The following is a 21,100-nucleotide window of genomic DNA, read 5'->3' on the forward strand; positions in this document are numbered from 1 at the left end:
ATTGCATTAGCCAAGTAGTGCCTATTTGATGAGGTGGAAGGGATGTGTCTTCCCTTCTGTATGGTCTCTGACTGCTGGAAGCTGGCACAGGGGGGCCAGCGGCTCCATGACCCGTAATAGTTTATTCAGGGTCCACATAATGCACGTCAGCAGAGTGAGCGAGCACATCTCTGTCCTGGCATCAGACATCCCTTTGCTAGGTGTAGATAGAACGCATGGATGTCTGTCCACTGTCACCGTGGAAATATCATCATCAGAGTTGGTGCAACCTGCCTGTAAAATCAAACCATTTAATGAACTGGATACTGCTTCCTTAAATCCTTTTTGGAACCTGGCAAGCCATATATGTGTATGTGCACACCAGATTTGGGAGGAAGTTTACAAGTAACTCAGTGTCTTGTCCCTTAATTTTTCATGTATTAACTTTGCTTTTGATGAAGTTAATTTTACAAATCTGCATTTACAAATCCATTTCCTCGTGCTAAAAAGGTAGAATCAACAGAAGACAGTCATGTACATGATCTCAAAAGGGGAATTTCCTCAGAAGCCCTCAATGACCAACACAAAGAAAACAAAGGGAGTTTGCGACTGTGAATCACAGTCTCCACCAAAATCCACATTCATTCACCCAGACAGCCCTGGGAGGCAGCTGGCCAGCCCTTTGCTAGACACCACTCGGCAAAGCTGATTTCTCTCCAACCATTTGCCACCGTTGGGCTGGCTCGCCCTCACTCAGAGCCCGGTTCACCCTCTGCCCGGATGCTTGCATCCGCCCACTGGTGTTCACGGAGCTAAATCATAAACAATTGCATCCCTATAGCGAATGAAAGGGAAAGTGCCAGTCACCAAAGCAGGAAAGTGGGGGTGGATTTAAACACCAGAGAGAGCACAGAGCATTTGTGTCTGCTGAGGCACAGAGTGAGCTCTTGCACCTGAGAGGCGAGATAAGTGGGTGCCCTCTTGGGTCTCTGAAAAATGGGTCCGTGATTAAACGCCTGAAATTCCCACCCCAGCGCCTGGAGGTCTGAATTTTACGAACGCTGCATCTAGAAGCCTTGCATACTTCTGGCATATGATAGTGACGTAGGTGTGGATAGCGTCAGTGCCAGAGAATGTGCCTAGTGGCTAGCCATTCCCATTCCCTCTCTGCTGGTGCCTATCTGGAGGGGCACTGAAATGAGGATGTGATTTTCAAAGAAGGTCAGAAGGACAGTAAGAAGTAATCCAGGTGACCAGCAGGGCCATCAGCATCCCACTCTCTCAAGCACACTCAGATAATCCGATGTTTCAGCCCAACTTTTATATCAAAAGGTTGACCAAATCTAAGGTGCCCACCCAGTGGACAGGATTTCTAGGTGGCTGAATTTCCAGGCTACCTAAGAGGGTAAGTGTGGCCAGCAGGATGATGCCAGCCAGGCTCTCAGAGGCCACGGCGTCCTGCTGAACCACAAAGGCTTTAATGAATGAGAACCTTCCGCCCCCTCCAGCCCTCATGGCCCGGCAGTGCGGGGATGAAGATCAAGGGGGCAGCGGGTGCGTGATTATTCTCACAGTCTCTGCACTCCAGGTGCTATTTTTACATGTCTGTGCCATTAGCCAGCCCTTCTTTTTCTTCCAAGCAGCCTTATACTTGCACTCGGGGACACACACACACACACACACACACTCACTCACTCACTCACTCACTCACTCCACCTCAGCTCTGGATATACTATAACCTGCTCAGAACAGAAACCCTGATTCTTACCTGAACAGCCTGCAGGCTGAGGGCTTCTCCGGTCGAAGGGAAAGGGGATCCACTTGGTCTCGTCCGCTCTGTGGTGTCACTGTCACCGCGCTGCAGCTGCTTCCCCGGCAGCCCCAAGCCGACTCTCTGAACCTCCCGGTGGCCGCGGCTCTGTGTGGGGAGAGGGGACGGGCCGTGGCACGTACATCAGGTTGCTGGTCCGCCTGCAGACACCGTGCCACAGAGCCGGCTCCCGGTCCTGCAGGGCTGTGTGGGAAGCAGGGAGGCAGGCGGGGGACTGATAATGCAGCCTCTAGGTCCCCCTCTGGCCTCGTTGATCCGCAGAGGGGACCTGCCTTAGCGACCCCGCCCACAGGGATGCACACGGAGCTCTAAGGGCCCCCACCCCTGGGCAGCCAGCGGCAGGCCCAGGGGCACAGAGCTGGTGGCCAGCAGGGAAGGGAGGCAGAGACAGCAGACGGCAGTGGCAGCTCTCCTGGGTGTTATTTTAGCGTGGTTTGTCTTGGGGCAAATGGCTGAGCCGAATGGACTACTAGCCTGTCTGAGCAGATTCCTGTTTATTTTGAGGCCTCAGTTGGCAGGGAAACAGCGGGTCACGGCTCAGAGACACTCCTCTGCAATCAGAAGGCTGCTGGATGAAAGGGAATCCTTTTCGGTTCTGGCATCTGGCATCCCTGCACAGGGTGTAGATGTCTGTGTGTGGCAGTGTGTGTGTGTCTGTCTGTGCTGTTCCCATTTTTGCAAAGCTGCTCGAGGCAGTGGCCATGCAGTTTAGGGCTGGGGAGGGGCTGTGGAGAGAATATTTCTGCCCTTCCTCACCAGTGGTCAAACCTGTCCGTGCTGAACTAGGCGAATCATCAGGTGGGGATTTCTTCAGTGGACCATGGGCATCATCTTTGTGCTCCTGGCCAGGATGGGGTAACGGAGAGAGGAAGCTGCCTGTACAAATAATAACTCTTTGGCTACAAGGTGAGGAATGAAACTGGACTGAAAGGATACAGCTCAGGAGGTGTCTTTGAAGAGACCAAATGGAAACATGATGAATAGTTGCCTGTAATTGATGAGGAGTCCTACCTGCTTATGCAGGGATCTGAGCCTGGGAGGTGTCCCAGAGTGTGTGCGCAAGCCTGCCCACCTGGTGATTCAGGTAGGAGGTACAGATGGACCTGTCGGAACTGGAAGTATGCTCACTGGTCTCTCCCTCCTCTGGGAAGGTGGGGGTGGAAAACTGTTCTCCAAACTCATCAGGGAGCCTTCATGTGCCTCTGAAGGGACAGGCTCAGAGAAGCTCACCTCCTGTGACAGAACTAGAGGCACAGACATCACACAGCTCCGATAACGGAGGAGCCACAGCTCTCCTAAAAGGGACTTGAGAGGTACAGAAAGAGTTGATTTCTCCAAACTTTATGAACGGGAACCTCCATGAATTGCCACTTCCACATATTCAAAGGTCCTAATAATTTGCTTTTTAAAAAAGAGCAATTTTCTCGAGCATCTGCACGATTCCCAAGGACCTCTGGATCATAGATGAAAATATTTCGGACAGTCATCTTCTCAATATTGGAGAATTGCTTTGCTGCATGCAGGGGGCAGGTGAACTGTTTTTAACCACATGGAATGATAGATTGTAAAGTTAGGAAACACCCTAAAAACACCGAGGACAGAGATACAGCTCAGCGTCTCACCCAGGTTGCCCCCGTAGTTACTAAGTTCTCACCGGGTCTGAAAACCGGTCTCCCGCCTCAGGCTAGCACCCTTGCACCTGCCCACACAGTGCTGTGGACCATTTCTGGGCTGCTCAGCGTCTCAGGGCTCTGACTCCCTCCTTCCTGAAGGAGATTCATGAGGCTTTCCGAGCCACGTCTCTCCCGCAAGCCAACACAATTATGGTGACAGTCACATGTGCCCAAGTATGTGACAGCACCTTGAACACCGGTAATGCAAGTGTAAGTCATTATTTTAGTGTTATTTCTCCATTACATCTAGTTGTGAAATGCTGTTAAAAAAAAAAAAAAAAGCCAAAAAAACCACACAGCTCTTAGGCAAATACAACCCCTAGCTACTGATATAAACCAATTTCTTTATTACATATCAGGTGTTGTTCGGCAAAGTTCCCGTCCAAATACTGGGAACTGATTCCTCAGTTCCTTAAAGTACTTACTGTAATATAATTCTCCTCAATATTGAATTTTTTAATGTTTTGGTTTAACTTCCCTCAAGTTCCATGTTGAAATGGAAGTGTCTAGATTTATCTTTTTTTAAAAATTTATTTTATTGAAATATAGGTGATTTACGATGTTGTGTTAATTTCTGCTGTACAGCAAGGTGATTCAGTTATACATATATATATTCTTTTTCATATTCCTTTCCATTATGGTTTATTACAGGATATTGAATATAGTTCCCTGTGCTGTACAGTGGGACCTTGTTGTTTACCCATTCTCTATGTAAGAGTTTGCATCTGCTAATCCCAAACTCCCACTCTATCCCTCTTCCACCTCCCCTCCCCCATAGCAACCACAAGTCTGTTCTCTATGTCTGTGAGTTTGTTTCTGTTTCATAGATAGGTTCATTTGTGTCGTATTTTAGATTCCACATATAAGTGATATCATGTGGTATTTGTCTTTCTCTTTCTGACTTATTTCACTTAGTATGATAATCTCTAGGTCCATCCATGTTGCTGCAAATGGCATTATTTCATTCTTTTTTATGGCTGAGTAGTACTCCATTTGTGTGTGTGTGTGTGTGTGTGTGTGTATACCACATCTAGATTTATCATTTAAATAATATATGTTCAGATGCTTGGAGTCATGAGACATGATAATGTTAATACTTCCTGGCCCCTCTGTTATTTAGCATGGGAAGGGACAGACGTTTCCTAGTTTAAAAGTCTGGCCTCAGAATAGCCTTCCAGCTCTGGGCTAGGAAATAGTCCATGGAAATAATAGCTGTCGGAGCCACTTACTAAGCATTCACAAGATGCTAGATCCTATAGAGAGTGTGTAACAGAAACCATATCTTCCCTCAAAGCGTTTAGACCACTTTTAAAGCCATTAAAACTATTTAAGGTGTTTAAGTGATTAAAACTTTATATGCGTGCTTACTAGCACTGCAGAGGGTGGATCTGAGAAAGGAAGAAAATGACAGATTTGGAGGACCAACAGAAATCCTAGTAGAAGCCAGGTAGGTTTATCCACAGAGGTGTGCCTTGGCCAGAGTCAGCCATGTCTAGAATGTTCTGGCTGGTGCTGGAGGTGAGATTTTTCCTTCTGTGTCCTAAGAGATTGACTCACTACTAAGCACTTCAGCGGCAGCTATTACAGAAAGTGGTTCTAAACTTCTTATAAGAGCTTTAGAAGGATGAGAAAGGTAGAATGGGGCGTTTCTTCGGTTTTTTCTTATTCTGTGCTCAGTGCCTCTGAAAAGCAGACGTAAAACTGTCACTTTTTAACTGCACCAACATGAAAAAGGAATCAGAGCGTGATAGATTCAGCAGGACTCCAAATGTCCCAGAAAATAAATTTTCTTTCTCTCCCGGCATAACACATAAGCCCTGGCTTCTTGTTCTTGAATCTTGAGGCTGACATTCAGTATTTGCTTTAAAATTTCCCCTTCGTACATCCTGTTTACATAAACGGTACAGTTATGTGAAATGCATACCAGACACACTGCATTTTCTTTCTAATCTCATTTGACCTTGCTCGGACTCAACAAATCCTAATCAGCTGACAAGAGAAATCAGATACTGCCTGCCACTTTCTCCCCGAAGTAAAGTATTTCCTTCTGTTTATGCCCAATCATGCAATTAAATGAAGGGCATGCTGGCCTCCTGGCGAACCAACTGCCAAGATGACAGAGGGGAGCAATTTGACAAATAGGGCACAGGGAAATACAGCAGACAGTCACAGGAAATTGTATTCGTTGCCCAAGGAGACCCGACAGACACAAACATCACCAGAGCTACAGGACAGAAATGGGGTCCAGAGGTCCTCAAGTGAGAAGGTGCCTCGCTCTGATCCCACTCTAACCTGAGAACAGGAACTTGTCCCAGTTTGTCAGCCTGGCTCTCAGCGGCTTCAGGGGAGGATGCCTAATTAGAGAGGGTCACACCCATGAGAAGTAGGCTTCCTCTTTCTGATATTGGTCACCCATTGCCTATTGTATGTTTTCCTCGACCTCAGCTTTTCAATTTTTATTTTAAAATATTTTATCTTTAAATAAAAGTAATGCCTTGTGCACATGTTAAAAATGCACAATGTACAGAGAGGTATAAAATGACCCTCACTAACCCCCTTCTTCCCAAGATAACCACTATTTACTTTTTTTTCTGGATCCTTTGAGGGACAGAAATGTCTTTATACACCTGAATGTGTGTATGCTTAAAAGCAATTTACTAGGGACAGTGTCCTGCATTGTTTGTTTTTCACTTAATAATAGATCTTTGCACATTGGTCTGGTACATCCAAGTGCCAATATTCCTTGCCTGCATTATTGCAATACCTCCTCGCCGACTTCCCTGCTTCTACCCTTACCCCCTACAGTTCATTCCAGAGGGATCCTGCTAAAAGGTAAATCAGATCATGTTTCTGTTTGGTCAAAACTGCCCAGTGCCTTTCTCTGGCACTAAGAACAAAAGCTAAGCTTGCTGTCACCACCTGCCTCTCCAAATCCATCCCCGATGCATTCCTCCTTCTCACTGTGCTCCAGCCTCACTGTTCCTCATCCAGGCCAAGTGTGGTCCTACCTCAGGGCCTTTGTACTTACTGTTCCCTCTGCCTGAAGTGCATGCATTTCTTTTCTGCCCCTTGATTCTCTACATGGCTGGCCCTTCCTTATCATTCTGGTCTCATTTCAGACCCTCCTCCCTGACCACCTGTTCGAAATCAGCCCCTCATAGATCTTTTCTTTTTCTTCATAGATTCTTTTTACTAGCTGAGAATTATCATGTTCAGTTATTTGTTTACTTATATGTTGTCTGTCTTCTCCTACCGCACACACTAGAATGTAAAGTCCATGAGGAGAGCAGGGATTTTATCTGTCTTTTCACCCTTATATTCCCAGTACTTGGACCAATGGTTCTCAAACTTGAATGTGCATCAGAATCGCAGATGACTGTACCCCAACTCCAGAGTTTCTCATTCAGTAGGTCTGGAGCGGGCCTGGGAATTTGCATGTCTAGCAAGTTCCCAGGTGATACTGACGCTGCTGGTCCACAGACCAGACTTTGAGAACCACCAGTCTAGACAGTGCCTGGCACACAGTGGGTGTTGCTTATACGTCTATTACGTGAACACATGAGTCTGCACGGAAGGATCTGCTATTTTCTTTGGAATGGCAGTTTTATTTTCACTATACCATTTATTTATATTTATTGGACAGGAAACCTCCTCCAATTCTTTGTGACAGGAGGGCCCCAAGTTCTGTCAGCTAAAATGATGTATCAGCTCCATTGGTTTGTCAGCAAATGATCAGAAACCTAAAGTGTTATAGGCCCAGGGGAGCCAGTGAGAGGCACCCCTCGTTCTCTGCCTCAGTAACACGTCAAAGCCAAAGGGGGTGGGGTTCTCCCTTCATATGTGACAGAGAACTTTCCCTATGGGTAATCACTCAGGCCTCCCCTGTAATTGTTTAACAACTGTCCTGTTGACTTGGATTAGGCGTTGGTGCATTGGAATGTATACAACAAACACACACACTCACACACACACACACACACACTTTTTCATACTGAATTTCAGGAAGTTACAAGATGCCCCAAGTCCATTTTAATCTCAAATTTTAAAACTCCTGATCTAATCATTGGCTATCTATTTGGCAAAACAAACAAAAACAACCTGGATCCCCAGTTTGTTATTTAAATTCCCAATTAAATAAGAGGTTTAAATGTAATAAGACAAACCTTAAAGGACAACATTAGAGAAGAGCATTAGAGGAAAGCATTAGGTAATGAGATTTACCATCAATGCTTTTTGAAGCATGATTTGAAACCCAGAAACAAAAATAGAATAGTGAGATTGATTCCATAAAATTTAAAATGATCTGTACAAGAAAGAAGAAAAAAGATCCTCCAGTTTAGACTCTGGGGAGAAATCTATGGAGCCTATCTTTTCCGTCTATATTCTTTCCACTTGAATTGAATGGGTGGCCTGTGGCCAAGTGTGGTGGGATGAGACATAAGCTTATCAGAGCAGACGGGGTAAGACCACATCCTTCAGCAAAGCCCTGTCACTGGGTTCATTATTTCATTAGCCATGGTTTGGGGGTTTTCTGAGCACTTTTATTGAGATGTAATTCACATACCATGGAGTTCACCCATTTCAAGTATACAATTAAGTGGTTTTAGTATGTTCACAAAGTTGTGCAACCATCACCACTGTCTAATTTAAAACTTTTTTTGTCATCTCCAAAAGAAACCCCATACTCATTAGCAATCATTCCTCATCCCTGCCCTCCCACCAGGCCTACACAACCACCAGTCTACTTTCTGCCTCTGTAGATTTGCCTGTTCTGGCCATTTCATATAAATGGGATCATACAGTGTGGGTTTCTTTTCCTTATAAAGCATAATGTCTTTAAGGTTCATCCACATTGTAGTTTGATCCATATTTATCAGAACGTCATTCCTTTTTATTGCTGAATAATATTTCACTGGATGGGTATGCCATATTTTATTTGTTCATCAATTAATGGACATTTGGCTTATTTCCTCTGTTTAGATATCATGAGTAATGGTGCTGGAACATTTGTGTTGTATACAAGTTTTTGTGTGAATATTTGTTTTTATTTCTCTTGGATCTAGCGGTGGTTTTTCTCTTAAATATTTACCCAAAGCATATTACTTAGCCTATTTAATTCTTTTGGTTTTAGTTTTGTTCTATCATGACCGCGTGGGGAAGCAAGCAGGCTTGGATCCTAAAGACCTCAGAGGCCCGCTACCCGGAGTCTGGGCCCCTCCCTGTTTCTGTGTAACTGGGGATGTGTTTTCATCTCACTGTGCCTCACTCGTGCGGACGCCAGCTCTCTGAGCCTCTCAGGGATACTGTGAGGATTAATGGCATAAACCCAATAGGATCTGCTCTTGAGAAGGTGCTAACCCACAGGAGAGGGTTCATGTGCATCAGAGAAACAAGATACCCTCAGACCAAGGGCTCCCAGCACCACAGGCGATGGCATCAGCCAAGAGGCCAGTGGCTGGATGCAGAGGCACAGACGTTATAAAAAAAAAAATACCGTTTACTTAAGATTTGGGTTTCCTTTGAGATCTGAATTTGGTGAATTTGGTTGCTTTCCAAATCCTGCAAGCTGCCCTCTGAGGGAGGCCTCTGGCCTGGTCACCCGGTTCAGGGGGCAGGAGAAAGGACAAGGCCATGCCTAGTGATGGGCAGCCAGATGGGCAGACAAATTCTAAAGCCCACCCTCCAGCTAACATTTCCCCAAAGACCGTTCTAATCTAAGAACTCACTTAATCAAAAAGCACTTCGCTCTCTGCAGAGCCCCAGAGGTACCTCCTTTTGTGAAATTCCCTTGCCCCTGACCTTCTTGTTGGCTCTGGGGTAGGGGTGTGACCCCTCATCCCTGGGCGAACCCCCTGTAGAGGCACTGGGAGCCCCGGAGGCAGAAGAGGGGCCTAAAATATCTGAACTTCCTCCTGCTCTCTGACCAGTCACCTGTGCCCCTCGCTCTCTCAAATCAGGCAGCAGAAAGTACCACTGATAAACATGTAACTGAGGAATCTAATAGGAAAGGAGATGGTAAGCTTGCCTGGGTTCTAACTCCCAGGCTGCCACTTACTAGCTCTCTGATCTAGGACAAGTGACTAAGTTCTCTGAGACTCAGTTTCCCCATCTGTTAAATGGGGGATAATAGTGGTATTTACCTCATAGGGTCACTGTGAGGATTACCTGAGATGATGCCTGTCAGGGGCTCCAGTATACATTCAGAGCTCCATCGGTGTTTGTCATAGTTATTATATTACTTATACAATCAGAATTAAGGATCTCAAGTAATCTAGCCGTCCTCTCTAAGCTATTTAGGGAGGCTGTTTTAATTTTTATTTATTTTTATTGGTTGGAAGCACCTAATGTGTGTTAGACACCACAGGGAGGGCTGGGGATGAAACTTAATTTTCCCCAGGAATGTAAAATTCAAGCTGGGAGAGAAAGTAAGATACATGCAGTTCTTAAAGAAGAGGTAAACAGTGGACTGCAATGCCGAGGGGCAACGCTGTCCCAGTTTGGAGAGAACAGAAAAGGCTGGGTGGGCCAGATGCAGCCTCGGAGGGGAGGCAGCACAGAGTCTGGCCCTTGAAAGGCAAGATGGGTTCACATCAGCAGAGCAGAGAGAGGAAGAAGTGGGCAAGGGTGGGTGAAGGGAAGGGGAGGCCCGTGGGAGCCCAAGCAGGTTGGGGGCCCAGTGGGTCTGGGCATGGTGGGTAGTCTGGAGACTGAGCCAGAGACAAGCCTTCTGGTGTCTTTCCCACTCTCGGGTCTCTAGGGATGACATACCATGGGGTCTTTTAGTCACCTGTTCTACTAGTAATTATCCTTTCTATGAGACTTTCTGTCACGCGTACATTTTTGTGGAGTGTAAGAGGGAGGAAAGAAGAGGGGTTATGTTGGAGGAGCTTTGGCTCTTAATCTAGACGATCACAAAAAAAGCAGTACAAAGTGACAACCAATGACCTTGGCCATCCTGCATGCAGCCCCCTTGATTGTCTTTGGGGACAGCCAGCCTTTCATTGCTTTCAGGCCATGTGGTTTTGGGTGGGGATGACTACACCCCCGTGGCAGGGATGGCACAATACCCACGTTGGTTCAGTGAAATGTGACCCTGAGACTCTAGCTAGAACTGTTGGGAAAGGGAAACACCTATTCTTGTAGGATGGCTGGGCCGGTAGGACGTCAGCCCCCCAGCTGCTGGCAGCCATCTTACCACCAGGATGAGTGAGTCTTCCTGGGAGTAGAATGACTTCCTGGGAGTAGAATGACACAGGGATTCAAAGCAAGAAATGGAGAGAGACAGATTCACGATAACATCGTCTGGGTACCTGGATCCCACCATATCAAAACCCTGGCTGTTTCAGTTACATGAGGAAAACATTTTCCCCTTGTTTTGTTTTTTGTTTTTTTTTCTAAGTCTCTTCGAACTGGATTTCAGTCCATTGTCACTAGAAGAATCTTGACTTATTCAAGGAGTTATCTTGTTCCCGGCAGTGTTCTGTTGGCTTACCCTTAGCATAGATATTTGTGGTCCTGAGCCGAGGGGTGGTGTGTGTCAAGGAATAACAGTATGCGTGTGCAAGCGATGGGGACACCTGTCCATACCCTCAAGAGGCACAGGTACATGTCACCTGCTCGGGTGGCAGAGATGTTAGAAGGAGAACCCAAAACTCTGCAAAATGTCATTCTTCTTTGCCCCTTGACTCTGCTTACAGAGCAATTCTCCCCAAACCCTTGATTTTATTCTTCTTCTTCTCAGCCAAAGAGAGTTCTTGGATCTGTTAAGTATATTTTGCAGGGTTCCAAAGTCGTCAGGAAGAGATGGGGAAGGGGGGTGAGGGGAAAGGAAGCTCTGCAGATGCCATTTGTATTTTCTCCCTTTTGCCCAATTACAGGGAATCAGCTGGCATCCTTTTATTTATGTCCTATTCGATGCAGAGCTTTTAAAAAATGAAGCATTAGCATTACTGCAATGGGATTTGTCTAATGATTTTCTGGGAAATGTCTTCTTGGATCTCAGCAAAGATAATTCACTTTGTAGAAACCCTTTCCTGCTTCCCTGCTAAGAATTCGACTCACCCAGTTCTTTCGGGAAGCAAGCTGGCCTCCGAATGAGAGAAGGGAGTACAGGAATGCTTTAGTCTAGCATCCATCACACAGCCTCAAGCCTGCCACCGACTCAGACCAGGGAGAAGGCGGGGAGGGGGTGGGGGGGAGCGTTCATGCAGAGCGCAAGCCTGAAGCCAAGCGGAAAGTCCACAGCAATCGGAGCCCCTTGGAGAAACGGATGCACTCACCTCTGTACTTTGGCTCTGGGGCACTTTCTTTCTGGGGTGATGGCAGCTGTGCAGCCTACGGCATCCACACTGTCCTACCAGGACCGCTGCAGGCAGGCCACCGCGGGAGGAAGGGAGCTCCCATCCTCCATCAGAAGGGAGTGGCCTTCACCAAAGGAGGCAATGCCCTTATTCCCCTGGAGTCCAGGCTGTTGGAGCTGCTTGTTCTCTCTCTCCTGCTCCCTCTCTGATGTGTATGGAGCTCAGGGAGCCCCCAGAGAAGGGCTGTGTGCACACCACACACCACACCCGCCCTGATCCAGGTGGTCTCCCCAGCCTTGGGGAGCCTGGGGCGTGCGTTGTAAGGCCACCTTCATGGGGTCCCTACCAGTGCGGCTGGTGTACCCACAGAAAGCCCAAGGACAAGCACTTGTGTATTTATTTCTCCCCCTCTCATGTGATCTTATTTTTGGACCAAACACAAAAGCTATTTGGGGGCTGGACAGCTGCCAGGTGAAAGGGCAGTTATCTCATCCAAGTTGTCTCCGTGCCTCTCTCTGAACTAGTCCCTGTTACCTTTCCGGGTATAAGGCAGAAGGGGGGGAGGGGGGCTTGCTCTGAACCTTACTTTTAATATATCTGAGCTATTAGTCCAAATTACTAACTTTATTTTAACCAGTTCGTCCCCACCCTTTGAGGTTTCACAGAAGATCAATCTAACGAACAAAGTCACAGCTTTTATATCTGAGGCTGGTGGGCATGTCCTACAGTCAACACGCATCTGGCCGTCGTCTACACACTGCTGTAGACACAGAGACCCTCTTACCAGCACTGGGTGGGATCCCACCCCTGGAAGGCACTTGTGAGCGATGTGGAGGAGTGAGTCTCTAACACTGAATCACACTGATTCTGGCTGTTTCCCCTGGCTGTTTCTGCTTCTAATTCCTAGGCTTGTAAAACTTAAAATATTTAAAAAGCTTGGGTTTTCGCCTCTGGTTCTTCCTCTTCAGACCTGAATGTGAAGCTTTGAAACCCTCATGCCTGACAAAATGCCAATTCCATATCATCATCTTCGCCATCACCACTGTTATTTCTTGAGACCTTGCTAAATGCCGTTTTCATGCTGAGCTCTTTTCTCGCGTTGTCTCATTTATCCTCGCAACAGCTCTGTGGGGAAGGTAATCCTGTTCCGATCTGACAGCCAGAGAGGCAGAGGCTGGGGAAGGTGAGCTTGCCAAGGAGAGAGATCCCAGCCCCCATCGTCTGACTGAAGGGCAGGAACTTTCGGTCACTTTGCTCCCTGTCTCCTGAAGCTATAAATTATTGAGATTTCACTGTTGTTTTCATTTTATAAGAAGAATAACAAAAACCTCATATTAGATTCAGACCCATGACTTCAATCCTCAATTTCTTTTCCCAAACTCAGTTCTGAAGGGGAAAAAGAATAAGGTTTTCATCTGTTTACAGTCCCAGGCCCTGATTCTAGGTACAGGATGGAGAGTCTGTGGCCTCCATTCTCCGTGGAGCCAGTTTCCTATGAATAATTCACTGTGCAAACACACACACACCAGAGAGAACTGGGTGGGGCCGCCCAGGCTGTGGTCCCCACTGCATCCAAGGTGAATTGCCCTTTCTGTCTGCTACCTTGAGGGAGAGCCAGGGAGATGGAGCCCAATAGCCTGTCCAACACTGCCCTCTGCTGGCCACTAGCATGCATTACCCCTAGGATGGTGGTCTTCAAGACTTTCCAGTGGGCACACCAGGGATTATTTTTAGAGAACCAATTTCCAGGTTCCCAGTTTCTTTAGGTACCTTTTCCTAAAACTGATTTGCCTGAGAACATGTCTGTGTTCATAATAATCCTACCTTTACTGGAAAGCATACCCCTCACTCTTCAAAAATCTTACTAAGGAGCCATATCCCTGAATGTAAAAATTTCCAGGTCCAGGTTCTCAAACTGGAAGCTTCCTTTAAAAATTTAATTCAACTTCCCTTAATAACTAATTAAGGCAGTTTTTAATTTAACAACTTTGTCTCTTCCATCCCTTGAATTTGAGGGAGAGTACCGTGAAAGTTGTAGAGAATATTAGAAATAAAAATAACAGATTAATAGGTACATTTAAAGAATATTGTCACAGCTTAATTTTTTTTTTTAATTAATTAATTTATTTATTTTTGGCTGTGTTGGGTCTTTGTTTCTGTGTGAGGGCTTTATCCAGTTGCGGCAAGCGGGGGCCACTCTTCATGGCAGTGCGCGGGCCTCTCACTGTCGCGGCCTCTCTTGTTGTGGAGCACAGGCTCCAGACGCACAGGCTCAGTAATTGTGGCTCACGGGCCCAGCCGCTACACGGCATGTGGGGTCTTCCCAGACCAGGGCTCGAACCCGTGTCCCCTGCATTGGCAGGCAGATTCTCAACCGCTGCGCCAGCAGGGAAGCCCACAGCTTAATTCTTTAACTCCAATATTTACAATATGCTGGAAGTTATTATCTTGAATCCATATGAACTTAGTGGTGAACATTTAACGTCAATTTTTAAATGTGAGTATAAGTAACATTATTTTTCAAAATTGTTTTAGAAGGCACAAGGGCAAAAATGGGTGAAGACAGACTATTGCAGCCTAGGGGTGGCCCTTGTTGACTGATAATAGGCTCTTATCTATCCAACCATCCATCCATCCCTCCATCTTTCCACCCATCCAGCCAACACCCATTGAGCATCTGCTATCTGTCAGGCATTGCTTTGGGCACTAGATATAAAAATGGTGAGCAAAAACTGACATGTGACATAACAAATTCTTACTTATGAGTCCCTCTAGGGAACTGAGTGAGGGGAAACAGATTAATTTAGTACTTTCTCAAATAAATGTAAAAATTCACATTTGATAAGTACTTCCAAGGAGGGGTATTCAGTGATGAGAGAATGTATAATGAAGATTGTATGTTACAAAGATTGACCTAACTCATGGTGGAGATGTTAGGTATAAGGTCTGAAGCCAGAAAAAGGTATTCGGCAATCTCTATGAAAGGACTGTGAAAACCCAGGAAGAAAGGCCATTTTAATGTGGGAGGATTGGGGAATAGGATCAACCTTTGCAGAGTCAGTTGTTTTTAGAAAGGGCCTTTGCCCTTACACAAATACAGTCCATATTAAAAAAATCACTGGGACCAAATTTTCCCCAGGGAACATTTGGCAATTTCTGGAGACATTTTTGGTTGCTGCAACTGGGGTTGTGCTCACGGCATCTAGCGGGTAGAGGCAAGGGTTGCTGCTAAACATGCTGCAGTGTTCAGGATAGCGCCCTCCACAACAAAGTATCCAGGCTGGCCCTAAAGTCAATAGTACTGGGGTTGAGAAAGCCTGTTATAGATGAGGGCAGGGCAGGCCTTGTCCAAGTGTCTACAGTGGATGTGGACCTATTCATCCATTCATTCATTCGACAGGTGCTTATTGAGTACCCACTATGTTCAAGACACCATTCTGGGCATAATCGAGGCATACCAGGCACCCCCTAACCAAAACTGTCATCTCAAACGGTCTACCTGGGTGTGTTCCCGTTACCCAGCCCAAACTTTTCACCATTAAAATGGTGGCAAAACTGGTCTTGCTGTCTGTAGAAAAAGAGACAAAAATCTATGGATATGATTCACAATATGGTTGCTGCAACATTGCAAGAGTGAAAACAACCTAAATGTCTGTCAACCGGGGAATAGCTACATCATTTGGTACATCCATACAATGGTATACTGAGCAGCCAATAAAAAAAGAAAGAGGCAAATTTCTTTGAGATGACACAGAAAATAACCATGAAGATATTAACTGGAAAAAATTTTCAGAATAGCAGCTTAAATGTGATTGATCCGAGTTGTGTTTTTAAAATTGGTTTATGTGTGTGTGTGCTTGTGCATGCAATTGCTGGGAGAAGTCGCACCAAATTCTTAAAAATGGCTACCTCTAGGAAGTGGGGAAAAATGTGTAACATGTTCATTGGGAAAAGTCCCCCACCTAATTCCCTCCTTTCACACCGGTTAGATTCTCCCCAGTTCATCCTCTCAGTTACTACCGATATTCAGCCAGTCACCAACTTCTGGAGAACATTCAAAAAACTTCCAGGACAGTGGGCTTCCCTGGTGGCACAGTGGTTAAGAATCTGCCTGCCAATGCAGGATACACGGGTTCGAGCCCTGGTCCGGGAAGATCCCACATACTGTGGAGCAACTAAGCCTGTGCGCCACAACTACTGAGCCCACGTGCCACAACTACTGAAGCCTACGTGCCTAGAGCCTGTGCTCCACAACAAGAGAAGCCACCACGATGAGAAGCCCGCGCACCGCAAGGAAGAGTAGCCCCCGCTCGCAGCAACTAGAGAAAGCCTGTGCGCAGCAACAAAGACGCAACACAGCCAAAAATAAATAAATAAAAATTAAAAAAAAAAACAAAAAAACTTCCAGGACAGTATCCATTCCTTATTAGTAACCCAGGGTCCTTCAAAACTTGCCTCCAGCCAGTCTTCATGGGCTTTTCTTGGGAGCCGCTCTTCCTGCGACAGCCCTGTTCCCACTCCCCCTCCCCAGAGCTTAAGTCATAGTGAACTCACCAGGACTTGTCACACCATACTCTTTCAAGACAGGCTCACCTCTGTGCCTGAAAAGCAGTCCTTTTCTTTTTCTACTTGTATTAGTCAGGATAGACCAGGTTATACTACGTTTATAAATAATCTCCAAATTTTAGTGACTTAAAGTAACAAAGGTCTATTTCTCATACATCAACATGGACATGTCCATGTGTAGGTTGGCTGGGCAGGTCTGCTCCATGTCATCCTCAGCTGAGGACCCAGACTGAGGGAGGTCCAGCCCTTTGCTTACAGGAAGGAAAGGGGAGAGATGTTTACTGTTACACTAGCACCTGGCAGTTACTCCTACTCACACTTCATTGGCCAAAATGAGTCTTATGGCCACACCCAACATAAAATGAGGTGGAGAATTTTAGTCCTATTATTTGCTTGGAAGGTGAGGAGGTGAGGGTCATAAATATTTGGGGAACCTGAATTCTATAATTGCTGGGTGCAAAATACATACATATATATATATATATATATATATATATATATATATATATATATAAATATATATATATATATATATATATATATATATATATATATAAAATATATATCTCCACAAAGTCGAGTTTACTGATCACGTTCAAACAATCTATATCCTTACTTATTTATCTGGTCATTTCTTGTGATTTTTGTCCATCTTAACTTCATATGTTTTGAAGCCACATCATAAAATGTATACAAATTTTATAATACTCTATTTTCCTTGTGAATTGAAATTTTTATCATTATGTGATGTATCCTTCTTTAGCTGTAGTAATGCTTTTGGCCTGAAAATATGTTTTGTCTGATATTAATATATACTATAAATATTAATATAATTTTGCTTAATATTTATGTTTTGTCTACCCTTTACTTTCAACATTTTAAAATTAATGTTTTAGATGTGTTTCTTATAAACAGTATATAGATTTTTAAAATCCAGCTCAATACTCTTTGACTTCTAATTGAAGTATTTTGTTCATTTACATTTAATGAAATTACTGATATATTTGGATTCAAATCTACCATCTTATTAAATGTTTCCATTTGTCACATGCTCTATGTTCTTTTTATCCTCCTTTCTTTTTTGCTTTTGGAGTGGCTAAATATTCTGTTTTACCCTCTCTTACGTTGAAAGTTATATACTTTTTTTTACTATTCTTTTAGAAGTTATTCTAGAGATCACAATATGTATCTTTGATTTATCACAGTCTAATGTTAATTAACATCTTTATCTTCTTCCATAGTAATACAAGGACCTTAGAACATTTTAGTTCCATTTACCCCTCCCTCCTTACTTATGCGTACTTGTTATATATTTTAACTTTTTAAATCCCCAGTGGACATTGCCATGTTGTTTTGTACAGTCTACTTCATTTGGATTTCCTCAAATTAATCTCTGCATTGTTCTTCGTTTTTTCCTGCACCTGTAATCTATCATATTAAATCATCTTCCTTTCCCTTAAAGAACATGCTTTAGTATCTGCTGCTGGTAAAGAATCCTGAAAATGTCTTAATTTAACCTTTGTTATTAGAGGCTCTTTTCACTGGGCATGGAATTCTAGGTTGGCACTTCTTTTCTTTCAGCACTTGAAAGATATTTAAATTCTACTAATTTCTAGCTTCCATTGTTTCTGTCAAGAAGTAAGCTAACTTACTATTCTGTTTTTCAAGTAATGATAGCTGCTTTTAACATTTTTTTCTTCTCTTTGTCTTTGGATTTCATATATTTTACTATGATGTACCTAGGTGTAGTTTTTATTTATCCTGCTTGGGGTTCCCAGGGATTCTGGAATCTGTGGCTTGTTTTTAGTCAATTTTGGCAATTTCTCAAATATTTTCTCTTCAAATTATTGCTACTGCCCTATTCTCTCTCTCGTCTCCTTCTAGAACTTCAATCTTCACTCAATCTTCCATGTCTCTTATTCCCTCCACTGTATTTTCCATCCTTGTGTCTCTCCATGTTTCATCCTGATGTTTCCTTCTGACTTCCCAGTTCATCACTTCTCCCTTTGACTGTGTCTAATCTGCTTTAAACCCATCCACTCAGCTCTTTACTTTTGTTATTATATTTTCAACTCTAAATTACTGTTTGGTTATTTTTCAAATCATTATTGTCCCTTTTTTTTAAGCTTCCAGTTCTCTGCCATATTTTTAAATCTCATCTTTTATCTCCTTTGCACAAAGTCTGTGTCCAATAATTCCACAAGTGGAATTCTCTGGGATTGTTTCTATTGTAGTTGTTTCTGTTGGATCTCATTCATGTTGTCTTGTTTCCTCATGTGTCTGGGTACCTTCAGACTGAATTGTATGTGAAAAATTGTTAGTAGAAGTAAAGTGAGACATTATGGTGTTATCTTCCTCCAGAGAGTACGGTAAGTCCCCTACATATGAACAAGTTCCGTTCTGAGAATGCGTTCGTAAGTCCAATTTGTTTGTAAGTGCAGCAAAGTTAGCCTAGGTACCCAACTAACACAATCGGCTATATAGTACTGTATTGTAATAGGTTTGTAATACTTTTCACACAAATAATATATAACAAACACAAAAAATAAACATTTTTAATCTTATAGTATAGTACCTTGAAAAGTACAGTAGTACAGTACAACAGCTGGCATACAGGGGCTGGCATCGACTGAACAGGCAAGAAGAGTTACTGACTGGAGGAGGGAGAGGAGGTGGGAGATGGCAGAGCTGAAGGATCATCAGCAACAGGAGACGGAGGGCAAGCTGCAATTTCACTCACGTCTGATGTTGATGGCACAGGTTCTGGTTCCTTGCTGGATTCAGTTCTATCTACCCTCTTTAAAAATCGATCCAGTGATGTCTGGGTAGTAGCTCTTTTTTTTGTCATTGTAGATGACACAGTAGCACTGGATTGCATTCTGAACAGCTGCTGCAACCTTTGTGTACCATTCTATGTTCACATCCTGTGCCTCAAAAACTAACAGTGCCTCCTCAAACAGAACTAAGTTAGGTGATTGGACACTGGAACGCACGTTCGCATCTTTGAAAATTTGCAACTTGAAGGTTCGTATGTAGAGGACTTACTGTACTTATGTTTGCTTCTGCTAGGCACCTGGGGATACTAGCAATCTGGTCTGGCCAATCTGCCCTTAATCCAGTTTGAAGAATTAAGCTCATTGGAAGCTGGGTTGGGACTCTGCAAAATCTGGTTATTTTCAGTTCACCTAGTCTTAAGGTGCAATCCTTCAGGGTCTTTGTCTAAAATGAGGAGTTACAGTGCCCCGGCTCCTTTGGTGGGCACTGGATCCCAACTTGTGTCCCCTTAGACATGCAGAGCTGCCTAGGTGCTGCTTAACCTCTCAGCTTCTTAGTCGTCTCTTCCTGAGGCAGCAAATATCCCAAGGGGGAAAGAGCCCCCAGTTGTTGGGCTTGTCTCCCTGAATGGCCATCTTTTCCCAGAACTTGGTTTGGCAATTCTTCATGATCTTATTAAGTTTTTGGTGCCTTCAGGCTGATTTTATTCTTCTTTTGTCCAGCCTTTCTAATTGTCCCCAGCAGGAAAGCAGACCCCAATGATCTAGTCTGCCGTTACCAGATGGTAAGAAATATAAATGTAGGAAGTTGTCCAGGTGTTTGTGCACGTGCACACCTTATGTGAGTGGTGGGCACTGGGGTCAACCAGAGAGCATGTGCTTATTTTTGCCTTATGGGGATGAAAGTCTCATGTTGCCAGATTTTCCAATGTTTTCAAGAGAAGTAGGAAATGTGGGCTTTTTAAATGTGAAATCCCAATTTTCAATGGTGGTTAAAAAAAATTAACTCTCAATGAGCCAAACAAGATCCATCTGGGGTCCAAACCGAGCCCACTGGATACCAGTTTGAAATAGCTGGACTACAGTCTGTGTTGATGGGAGAAGTGGGGTGAAGGGTGGCTCTCCTTTACCAGTAAATGCTAGCCTCCAGCAGTCCAGGCTGCCTTGAATAAACACCAGGCCCTCATACAAATAACTTTAAAACCACTTTATGTCTCTACGGAAATCTCTTAAAAATGCCAAGGGGGAGGATGGATTCCAGTCATAACACCAACAACATTTCTGAAAAGCCTTCTCCCATCTCTCTCCCAAATCCTCCTCATGGCAGCTCAGCAGCTACTCCAGACCCCAAGAATTCATCTCTTTAATTCCTCCCAATTCAGCCCATCCCTGGCTCTTATCTCTCTTGTTCCCCCTTCTCACCTTCTGATCTGTTCTGCTTTTTCCATTAGGTGATTCTCTGCCTTTGCTTCGGTGAACCCATCAAGTCATCTGAGTCACAGCACCACACAGTTCAGAACCCCTTCCCATAGTTTCCTACCTTCTGCACAAGAAAGGCTCCAAAACTTAGCGGGCCAAAGCTAAATCCTCCTTCACAGGAAGTGGGGACAGGGAGAAACGATGCTGTAAATATTCTAAAATATGTGTGTTTTCCTGTCCCTTCAGCTATGCCATCTGGGATGGGGTGAAACCAGGACAAGATGTCATTTTGCAAAGGAGGCAGAGCCCATATCAGGATGCTTTGGCACCAGGGTGAGTTTTCAGATGACTGCCATCTCCTTGTCACTTACCTTCTACTGAAAGGACAGGGTCCCACCCAAACCACGACCCCTCCCACAAATGGGGAGGGAGAAGCCAGAAGGAAGCAAAATCAAATGTGGACTTTTTCTGATGTGTCTAAAAATAGAAAGTTGGCAAAGCATGTCACAGAATACAAAGTATTTGATAAAAATAGCATCTGTTGAGCTTGGAACTCAA

The 21,100-nt window shown here is 44.5% G+C and overlaps 1 protein-coding gene and 1 long non-coding RNA gene across 5 annotated transcripts in view; one reads left to right on the forward strand and one right to left on the reverse strand.

Annotated features, from left to right (window-relative positions):
* The window catches only part of FGF1 (fibroblast growth factor 1), a 102,931-nt gene extending 90,786 nt beyond the window's left edge, over positions 1 to 12,145 (reverse strand). For 2 of the 4 annotated variants that reach the window (XM_036847962.1, XM_036847965.1), the window contains exons 1-2: positions 11,545 to 11,626; positions 1,748 to 1,897 (exon numbers count right to left, since the gene is read on the reverse strand). In XM_036847962.1, coding sequence (XP_036703857.1) covers positions 1,748 to 1,897; positions 11,545 to 11,618 — 224 coding nt within the window. In that variant the 5' untranslated portion in view covers positions 11,619 to 11,626. Of the gene's footprint in view, positions 1 to 1,747; positions 1,898 to 11,544; positions 11,627 to 11,762 lie in introns of those variants that run through there. The other 2 variants (XM_036847964.1, XM_036847961.1) reach the window with 2 other exon arrangements.
* Positions 12,146 to 20,797: 8,652 nt separating this feature from the next.
* LOC118891816 overlaps positions 20,798 to 21,100 on the forward strand; it is a 43,910-nt gene continuing 43,607 nt past the window's right edge. Inside the window, exon 1 of the long non-coding RNA XR_005019180.1 lies at positions 20,798 to 20,875. This is a non-coding gene — a long non-coding RNA (uncharacterized LOC118891816). The remainder of the gene's footprint in view (positions 20,876 to 21,100) is intronic.

Source organism: Balaenoptera musculus, chromosome 3, assembly GCF_009873245.2.
Source record: "Balaenoptera musculus isolate JJ_BM4_2016_0621 chromosome 3, mBalMus1.pri.v3, whole genome shotgun sequence".
Classification (NCBI taxonomy): Eukaryota; Metazoa; Chordata; class Mammalia; order Artiodactyla; family Balaenopteridae; genus Balaenoptera; species Balaenoptera musculus.